The sequence below is a fragment of the Schistosoma mansoni genome, chromosome 1 (assembly GCF_000237925.1).
Source record: "Schistosoma mansoni strain Puerto Rico chromosome 1, complete genome".
NCBI lineage: Eukaryota > Metazoa > Platyhelminthes > Trematoda > Strigeidida > Schistosomatidae > Schistosoma > Schistosoma mansoni.
Genome location: NC_031495.1, coordinates 28,266,182 through 28,277,208, shown reverse-complemented (window position 1 = coordinate 28,277,208; position 11,027 = coordinate 28,266,182). Strand labels below are relative to the sequence as shown.

Sequence of the window (11,027 nt, the reverse complement as noted above, 5' to 3'; positions counted from 1 at the left end):
GAGATAAAGTGAACTTATGCTATTACGTTCAAATGATTACTCTAGCTGTCTTCAAGCTGATAAAAAGAACTAATGTGTGTGAAATAAAATTATTATTTATATAAACTAATGACTAATAATGCACTTGATCTATTTATTTTAAGGGCAATCGAAAAGAACATAGTTTTCCTGATAGTATTTCTAATTCGGGAGTACTTTAAAAAAAAACTTATAACCAGAAGCGTTCTTCAACTGATTTTCTAAAGAACAACTACGTATTTTTAAGTCCATAGAGAAACACTACTTGTATCTATTAAAAACTTTAATTTTAATGAACGTTATTCATCGAAATAATAGACTGTTACTTTTCAGACAAAATACTAATTGGTCAGTGGTGTCTTTTTCTTATACTGTATTAGTAACAGCTACCATATACTTGGAAGGGAAGATATTATGGTGAAAAAAAACGTATTCCTATTATCCAAGTGATAAGAGTTTAGATGATTAGAAAATATCTATTAATTCAAACAACATAAAAAAAACGATTCATTTGTATCTCTACATATTGCAGTTACAAAATGTGCTAAAAATCTTATTCACACTACTCACTAGTTTTTAAAATTTTTCCTTACAAAATAGCAATGAAATTCAACATCTCTGATGTTTATAAAATCATTAGATTATCGTAATAATAATAAAATCACCTTTTGGAAATAAAAAAGGATGAACTTCGATTATTTTTCTAGAATAAAGGAAATATGGAACAACTATATGACACGACGAAGAAACTAATAGGGAAATATAGTAAGTTAGAGAAACCGGTGAAGGACAAAGAAGGCAATCCAATTACTGAAATTTAAGGACAGAGGAACAGATAGGTGGAACACTTCGAGAAACTATTGAATAGACCAGATTCATTGAATCCACTGGACTTCGAAAAATCACACACAGACCTTCCTACAGATGTCACTCGACCAATGATCGAAGAAATCAGGATGGCCGGTTGTCAGACAAATCAAGAGTGGGAAACTGGTTAACCTGACAACATACAAGCTTAAGCACTCATGTGAAACATAGAAGCAACTGCAAAGATGCTCCACATTTAATTATGAGGATTTGGGAGGAAGAACAAGTGTGAACAGACTGGAAAGAAAGATACCTCATCATCAAGATACCAAAGAAAGGAGATCAGAGTAAATGTGGGAACTACAGAGAAATCACACTACTATCAGTACCAGGACAACTTTTCAATAGTGTTGCTGACGAAAGACTCGGTAGATGCCCAACTTCGAGATCTGTATGTTGCATTCCGTAAGGATCGGTCGTGCACAGACCGAATCGCGACACCAAGGAACATCACTAAACAATCAATTGAATGGAATTCGTCACTATACATCACTATGCGTCCTTGATTCTGGGAAACATTTGACAACGTGGATAGCAGAACATTGTCGACACTTCTTCGATACTATGGTACGAGTACCTAAGGTAATCATTTAGAAGATTCGGACTTCTCATAAGACTTAGCTGTTCTGTCTCGTACACGTCAACAAATGCAGATGAAGACATCCTAGTGTAGCAGCAGTCTCTGCAACAGTAGGCTTCAATATACACAAGGTAAAAGCAATATCCTTAAATATATGTAAGGTAAAATTGGTATTATAAGCTAATCAGTATAAACTGTCTAAAGATCATATAATCATTTCTTTTTCTTTTGAAATTTGCAAACGAAGCATATTGCGTAAAATCTTTTTACTTGTTCATTACGAACGGAAATCCCATATTCTTGACGGGAAATAAAAATAATACCAGTTCAGTTTCTTGATACATTATACAGATATAGAATTACAAAAACATAATTAAGAACAATCAAATTGACTTGTTTTTGTCTTTATACGTAAAGAAAAAAAATCGACAATATGTTCGATTTATTAGATCAAGTGCAATTAGGATACCTTTAATTTAATATGCTGAAAGACGTGATTACATTGTTTCAAAAATTACTTATATATTACAAAAAGACGTAAATCAACTAGTTATATCCCAAAGTAGACGTGTAGTGTAAAATATATAAAGCTTGAGAATCAAGTCTCAATTTTATCAGAACATCAATAACATTCGAAACATGTGATCTGAATTAATTTATGATTAAAATGGAATCCAATCTTCTAATTAACATTCTGCATATAAACATTTTTTCTCTCTTTTCTTTAAATGTATCCCCTGGGATAAATAGAAGCGAAGTAGATTATATGTGTATAAGTAGTAAACTAGTGTCCATCATTAATCCTACTAAAACAAAAACGTCAATATAAGAATTAGGAAAATATGTATTCTATTTCTTTTTAGATATAGCATTTGTAAAGTATTTCGTACGTACCTCGACATGAAATATTTTTTATAATAAAGCGTTCCCCATTTAGAAACGTTTATTGACTCATAGATTATAGCTCTACCTAAAACTTATTTAGTTGCGAATGAAAGAGTGTGACTGAATTTAAAGAAAAATAGGAAGTGGAAATATTATTCAAACAGGCTCTCTCCAAATTGAGAATCTGTCACAATCTACCGCAGCAAAATAATAAACCAACTTAAGTTCTATTTGACTACTCGAGTGTTATACCAGATCATTATTTCAATGGCAAGCACACAACTATAAGCCCATCATCATACTAATTATCTAGCTGAAATGTTCTGATTTAAATGAATATGAATTGGGTAGAACGAGTGATCGCTTGATAGTCAAATATACTGCTCTAAATTGTTTTGGTTAGCGGAATAATGACTCGCTGTATTGCATTGTACATTTTAACGATTGCCAATATTTACATGAAATAAAAAAGAATACGCTATCTTAAGTTTTCTCAAAAATAAACTATGCTTATCAAATCATTCATAAAGAGTTATACATAAGTGAAACCATAGCAACTTGAAATTAAAGGTACAAGAGGTAGTAAACGTCAGTATTTAGGCGACAAACTATGTCTGGTCAAAATAAATGATAAGGATTTGATGAGGAAACGTTATTCATCAAATACATTCTCTTTTTTTGGGGAAAAGAACACTTTAGACGAATTTTAAGCAAGATTAAAGAAACTATTCATTGGGCCAAAGCATACTGAATTACTCTCGTCATCCATTTGAAATACTGGGAAAAATATATCAATGGCATGAAGAAAACGTTGTAGAATGACAGACACCTGAAAAAATAATTCATATCCTAGCTATTGTGAGGATGCCTGACAAGATTTCAGAAAGAAACACCTCTTCATGTTGTCATAACAAGAAAAACGAATAGTGCGGTGTGATACTAGATATTCTAGTAGACTAATCCAAGGATACTCACTCGAAAACTACAAGTTTATTTTTTAAAACCACAGGTTTGGTTTGGGAATGCTTTCTTTCTTTTGAGATTTCATTTATTCTTTTTTTGATAAAGTTTGAGATGATTTGAAAAGGAAAGAAGAGAAACAACGGTCAAACTCTGTTAGGTGAAGAAGATAATATTCACTTGTTTGGTTAGCTAGATGACAGAGTATGAAACGTATTTCTGGTCCAATGAATATTGGTTTGTTTTCTAACAACAAATAACATGATTTTACAACGCTAAAGAGAGATAACTGAAGAAAAATTCCTTCGGATGTCTTTTATTATGAATAATTGAAAGCTTTAAATATTAGATCATTCACTAAAATGAATCTTTAGTGTAGATTTGTTCAATGAACTAATGAGTAGAGATAGATGCAGCATTTGACATTGTACAAATAAATAAACTGTACCGTATTCAAAACGAAGCAACAGTGAAACATCGACTCATTTAATGTTATCGCCAACTAATCAGGGTGTTTGATTATGACCAATAACAATTCAAGAAAGAAATCATCATTGTTTTAAAGTTGTTGAGCTAGCATTCTAATCGAACACATAAATATTATCTGTATGAGATGAAAGGACTTACGTGAAGCGTTTCGGATTAAAACTAAATATTTGTCCAGTTCCAGTGTAATTTGAAAGGGAATTACTGATAGTCGGAGGGGATCGAGTCTTTGAATCATCAATCGATTTTCCACCAATGTTTGAATTATTGTTGTTAAATCTTTTATTATTGTTACTATTCATATTATTATCTGTATTCCAATGATTATCAAATTGATTGTTTATTATTGGAGGGGAACTATTGTCAGATGCATTTGTATTTGTGCCAGAAACACCTCCACCATGAGAAGCTTGTTTAACTTGAGCTAATCCGTGTACAAAAAAATTCAGACTAGAAGATTTTGAGTGTAAGGTCTTACGAACTAATCTGTTAAAAATTATGATTTAATTAAAAAAAATAAAACGCGAAAGAATTGGTAAATCATTGAAACGAAAAAGAATAAAATATAAATCGACCAGTGATCTTCATTTACGTTACTAGCATTATTATTAGTAGAGTGATTAGTTTGTCTTACATCTTCGATAAATAAGAATTTCCATTTCCATTCCACAAAACAATCAAATGAATTTTTTTCAACAGTAAGACACTTGGAAGCTGTGTACAACAGGCCATGAACCTGTATTTCATGGTTGCTGGTGTAGTTTAACGATGAGTACTTTGTAAACTAATGGCGACTGAACATAATGCATGAATGAGATTATTTGACTAATATATCAGTTTGGATTTGTGAAAGATTATTATTATTATTAATGGCTTCATTCAATAATATATTTTTGGTACAATATAGAATTCTCAACACAAAGTATTTCAGCGAGTTTCCGTTTCTTATTTCTTGATCGATATTGACGATAAATATTGAGTGATAGCCAGTTAGATATTAGTATTTCGGAAGTCGACATCTGAATAATATTCATTCTTTTCAGTACACACTGCCAGGTATCACGAAGTCTCCGATTGTAAATTTTTGTGAAAGGATGAAACTTTTCTTAAAAGAGCCTGAATAGATTATGAAATTAATAGACATAATGATATGTCAAAATAAACAAAAACAGTTAACCTGTTGAAATATCAGGATGGCAGGAACAGGTGGCCATCAATATCGAGTTTACAGAATTATCATAAGAAAATCATTATTATACTTTTACTATATAATTATTAAATACTTCTATAATTGTATTTTTATATCCCTCTAATTGTTGTTACATGTTTTATTGTTTGGGAGTTATTTTAAGTTGATTATTCATTTATACCTCTTATTTTGTATCACGTATAGCTTAGTCATGTGTAAAACGTAAATTCCTATTTGTATTCCTACGTCGTTAAATACTCAACGTACATTCTTGTACGAGCTTTACAAATACAGAGGAATAGAGTACAATAGAAAAGATGAATCATTTGTTTTTCTTCGACGTACAATATTCACATTGGTAACCTATGGAGAGACCGAATAGATGATTTTACTGTATCATAATTATTAACTCTCAGTAAATTTGGTTGAACTATACTTGAATCACAGTACTTAACTTACAAATGACTATGAATATTTTAATTCGGAAAATATAATTATATTCCAAACTTGAAATAAATTGAAAGAACATGAAACACCTGCATTCGATGCAACGTGGAGCTCGTCAATATATCTATCGTTTCCAAGGGAGCAGTGCTACCCTGTATAATTGAATTTATATCAGTTAAAAAAAAAGTCAACATAGAGTAATTCACATCGTAACTGTGGATACACGAAATTTATGAATGCCGATCGGTAGAAAATTCAGACTCACGACTCCACTATGATTGATTTCAACCAATTAACATTAACCAAACCGCAACGTGATGTCAAATAATTTGCTCTTTACATTAAAACCGGATGGAACCAATGTGGTCAGAAACAACTACAAGGACAAGGCCTTGGGTACTAATAAGATTTCAGTTAGTGAAGGGAAATATACTGGTTCATTTATACGGAAAGTTCAGCTGACATTTTTTTCCAGTCAGACACCACCACAAGTACCAGACAGAAGACGTTTGTATATTAGAAACGATCACCAGATCATTTTATTGATAAACAATTTTTTTAATGAATACATCGTCATAGTGCACTTTACGTGGATTATTTTATTAAAAGAAAAAGGGATTTCAAAAGATAATGATAATAATAGAAATATTTCATTGTCTTACTCAGTAAAATATTGACTCGCTTCTTGATCATTTAATTCTAATCGTAGTGCTCTTAAAACAAATCGAATACAGTCACGGTTCAAACCTGGTATATTCATTGATAAACTCTTTGTGATTAGAAGAAAAGAATCAAATCAAGAAATAAATAACAGGAATAAAAAAACTGTGATAATGATACCACAAAGATCCAGTCAGTTATAACTAATGGAGAACCTAACATATATGTGCATCAGTTCATATTACCTCAGCACATAGTATAGGAAAATTTACTCGAATTGCAAGTCATCTTCGACCAAGACTGTAGCATACAAACGGACTTAGTCATTAAAAGGTACAAATTAACTGTTAAACATCTATTATTCATTTGAAAATGACTGCAACATTTTTAAGACTGATGATAAAAATCGACACATTTATTTGTAAGGGTTTGTATCTTTTTCTTGGAGAAATTAAAAAATGAAAGTGGTTAACGTCTATTAATATATGCTCAACTTGAGTGCATTGAAGTGTGGATAACATGTTGGCGTATGGAGCGACAAGTACTGGGTTCAAAGTCACAGTAGGAACACAAACATTGAGATCGAAATGGGTCAATGTGACAAGGCCTAAATAGGACGAAACATGAGTCCTAGATTCCAATAGTAACCATAATCTAAACAATATTAGATATATTTGGGTTGAGAAAGTGTAAAAAAAATCAACTATATTCGTATTGCCCCATTTTGATAGCACAAAATTATTGATTCCCAACTAACCATACTAAATTATTATCCGAGATAAGGTTTTCAATTTTAAACGAGAAACATCTAATATCAAACAAAGCAACATCATTTCAAACACATAACAGTTAAAACAATACTGGGAATCCAAATAAAATAATATCAGCATTTATTCATGTTACTTACTAATTCAAGCAATGAAATCAGTTGATATGAACGATGTCTTAGTAAATTATAAGCTTCACAACATCTGTCTATAAAGATTTGTACACCTTGTTGTGAATGACTAGACCCATGACCTGGTGTATAACCGAATCCTGATGAATTATTTACACCATTTGTTACATCTTTAGAATAGGTATTTAACACGTGTAACATATCTTGCGTCAACACGAAAGGTACACGATCTCTGTGAATGAAAGTTGATAAATAGTAAATCATATATCGTAAGCGGGAAATAATGGTGAAGAGAAAAACAAACAGGACATTTTATATAGTGGTCATCAATGCAACAATGTATAAATCAAATAATTGACTATATAATGCTAACCAATCAATTTTGTTGAGAATAAAAAGAGATTTCGATGAAGTAAAACTCATTGGATACATGTAAAAATTGTATGACAAATAATGCATATGAATTCTGGTTTGAGCTCATTGACGGTGAGAGCTTCGTATAAAAGAAGTACGTCTTATCGTTATCGTTGCCGTGGCCTTAATTATTAATAATAATAATATTATTATTATTATTACTGCATTCCCCTTTACTTATGTCTTATATTCTCATTATTTTATTCATGAATACTCAACATATCGCCTTATTTATTTTTACACCTCTATGACCTTTAATGACCTTTCAAGTTTGGTTTTAAGGTTGTTTATATGATCCGTCCAAATCTACCTAATATATGAATTCACCTGACTTAATACCAAATAGAATAACTTACTAATACATTGATAACTCATTATATTAATATCATTTGGAAGGAACCTAATCTGTGTTTTGAAAAGGTAATCAGTTCGCCTGTTTGTTTGCTGTGATAACAAAAAGTTGACCTCGTCGTGTTGACTACAATTTACATAGTCTTATCCTAAACCACATATTCCTCTCCCGATGAAATATTTTTTTTTACTGTGGAGTCAATAATTTTAACACACATGGTATGGTTATGAATGTTTTTGAATTAATAAGACAATATTTCTTTTTATTTGAAGTTGTATTAGATTCTTATCATTTAAATCTAATAACCATAGTTCATTGTCTTATAGCATTTATTTCTGCTCCTCATATTTAATGATCGCCCAACTTTACTGACCGCATAACAGGAAGTTACGCAAGCCGCGATGTATAACAGCGAGTGAGTTAGTCGAAACTCATACCAATAAACTTACAAGATTTAACGTATACCCATTTAACTGTTTGTAGTTTACACAGCGAATTTCAGTCCTATTTTTTATTGATTAGTTTAAATTAAAGTTGGTCTTACTTTGGCACCAAGTGCAGAACTATTGTAAAAAGAAAGTACTAGATAACTGTTTCGTTATGGAATGAGAAACATGACCTTTGAGCGCCTACTAGCCCACCAGCGGCCGAAATGCAGATTCACGAAAATTTCACAGCGGTGTTTATTTTGCTTTATTCCATGACCCTATATTTCCATACACACATGGTATCTTTCGCTAATAAGATAAATTAGAATTAACAACTTATATTTGAAGTATTATTTTCCTTGTCTACCTAAGCATTCTACAATGGGAGTATCAAAGAGGTACATTGCAGCTATATATCAGATTGGGAAATTCAATCACTAGGAAATCTATTTACAATTGCAAGACTAGCTCGAATCCAATCAACTAGAACAACCGTAAGACGACTTTCATCTCGAGTTTCTACACAGATACTGTAATACAAAAAACACAATAATTACCTTGTATCTTAAAAACAAAAAACAGGGGAACAGTATGTACACATATATTTACAAACCTTTTAATGCCAGCAAATGTCTGGCTATTTCCAAATACCTTAGAAAAATCAACATGGAATACATGGCCAGAATAACGTATCATAATATTATCATTATGTCGATCACCTACACCAAGTATATACGTTGCTACACAGCATCCAGCTAATGAACGTAGAAAATTATCTAAAGCCTTTTTATGATAGAAAACAATAATAAATAATTACTAATGTAATCAATCAACATTATCATACGAGAAATTATGTCAATATGCAATATAAAGCATAACTAAGTCGATCGATCGTAAATAGAGAAATCTGTCATTATCTGTGTTAGATCCTGGTGAAGACATAAGTACGGGTAACTCCCAGGAGCTATTAATGGACTATTACTTTCTATATATATATTCTTATTGTTTAACTATTGAGTAATTAGATTGTATGTACCTATATTCATCTTATTACAAGCTTCATTTTGACCTATAAATTATTATTATACGATTTACTGTTCCTAAATCATGTTCAGTTGATTAATTACCGTCTGCCACGTTCACAGCCACATTTGGCTTGATCTTGTAAAAGTATTATTTTCTATTTGATGGTGCTATGCGGTCTCTCTGTCTGGTATATGAACCGAGTATGTTTGAAATAAATGATTCGCGTAGCAGAAGCTGTATTTGGAGTTCTGGACATGGGACCAATAAGGACGCTAGACTGCTCATACCGGTCGAACGTCATTGAATTGGCACTGTGTTAAGATCAGGCAAGTCGTATGCCGATTGGTGGATAAATCACGTGATAAAAAGCCGGACATAAAACCACAACAAATTGGAATACGGTTTGTTCTTTTTTAAAATTAATAATAATCTGGCTCGTGGATGCTCGCTGTTGGGAAGTCCCATACTACGACGAAACGATTGTCCAGTGCTTCCAATTTTTCAGTAGTGATCTGAATTAGATCGGTTCATGATTTCAATGAAATTCACCAATCTTGTTAACCTTTGACTGACGAATAGATATTATTGTATCGATGATGATGTTTACATATCAAAAAGTGTGATACTGTCTCATTAGTACTATTGTTAGTAACGAACATATTAATAAACTGTTGCATATCCAGATTACTAATAGTCAAACGAGTCTATCATAGAACTATTTTTAACAAAAAGAAACTTGCATAAAAAACAATGTCCCTTAAACAGTTCACTAATAAAAATTGGAATATGATCTGATAAACTGACTGTGTGAAGAAGTTTTCTTACACATCTTTATCCATAAATGAATTTGAATACTAAGCAGAGACGTGTGATGTGACAAGTGTTCTATACTAAGGTTATTTGCGATAGATCCTACCAGTATAAATTCTCCTCCTTGATGATTTTATGCGAATCATCTATCAAGTACAAGTTTATGTATGAAGCTTTAGGAGATATTGTATGAAGGTTAAAATCTAGTACGCACTTGTGAAAATCTAGATAGGTGGAACAAAGGCTGAGCCTGAGACCTATTAGTCTAAAATCGAATACTTTAATCATCAATCTATCACTTTTCAATCTCTGAAAGATGTCAGTGACTTTATTCATCAAATAATGTTAGCATTTCTTATTTCGCTTTGGTTCGAAAGATCAGCAACAGCTATCCTTAACTTGAATGAATGACGCATAAAATATTAAACATTAAAAGAATTAATTATTTAAATGTTTGTGATTTTAATCCTGATCTGTTTTTAATTTTTGTCATGTATTAAATAGCAATGTTAACATAAGTAAATCGTCATTATTGAGTTCGTTAAATTAACTAACTCGTTTATAATCCAACTCAGTGATATTTTGTGATTGCAACCATTTCGTGATAACACCTTCTTTGAAAGGTCCAGTTAAACCACCACCTTGTTGTTGAATTTGTCGAAGTGTACTACATTCTGAAACCTGATATAAGAAATATACAGGAAACAATAGTTTATTTCTTCTGAGCGTATTTAGCATAATAATCTGTAATAAAGATTGGAAAACTATACAGATCACTAATTGACTGCAGATATTTTGAACAAATATAATTTAAATTCATTTAGTATTGTTTATTTGAATCTTCCCATTCATGTTTAGGACTGCAATTGATCAGTCTCTTATTGGCATATGTGCATACGGTGCGTATAGCCACCAAATAGCCTTAATTCACAAGCATTATAAGCAAAGATCGATAGTGGTTGGCAGTGGAATCCAATACGCGCGTTTTGTCCTATTCGGTACTCGTC

General features: G+C 31.6%; 1 protein-coding gene across 1 annotated transcript in view; it reads right to left on the bottom strand.

Moving 5' to 3' along the window:
- Smp_172400 (phosphatidylinositol-4,5-bisphosphate 3-kinase catalytic subunit alpha PI3K) overlaps positions 1 to 11,027 on the bottom strand; it is a gene marked incomplete at both ends in the record, with an annotated part of 94,620 nt that overhangs the window by 26,731 nt on the left and 56,862 nt on the right. Inside the window, 4 exons of the mRNA XM_018793925.1 lie at positions 6,095 to 6,201; positions 7,000 to 7,222; positions 8,798 to 8,967; positions 10,576 to 10,701. Of these exons, the coding sequence (XP_018648389.1) occupies positions 6,095 to 6,201; positions 7,000 to 7,222; positions 8,798 to 8,967; positions 10,576 to 10,701 (626 nt within the window). The remainder of the gene's footprint in view (positions 1 to 6,094; positions 6,202 to 6,999; positions 7,223 to 8,797; positions 8,968 to 10,575; positions 10,702 to 11,027) is intronic.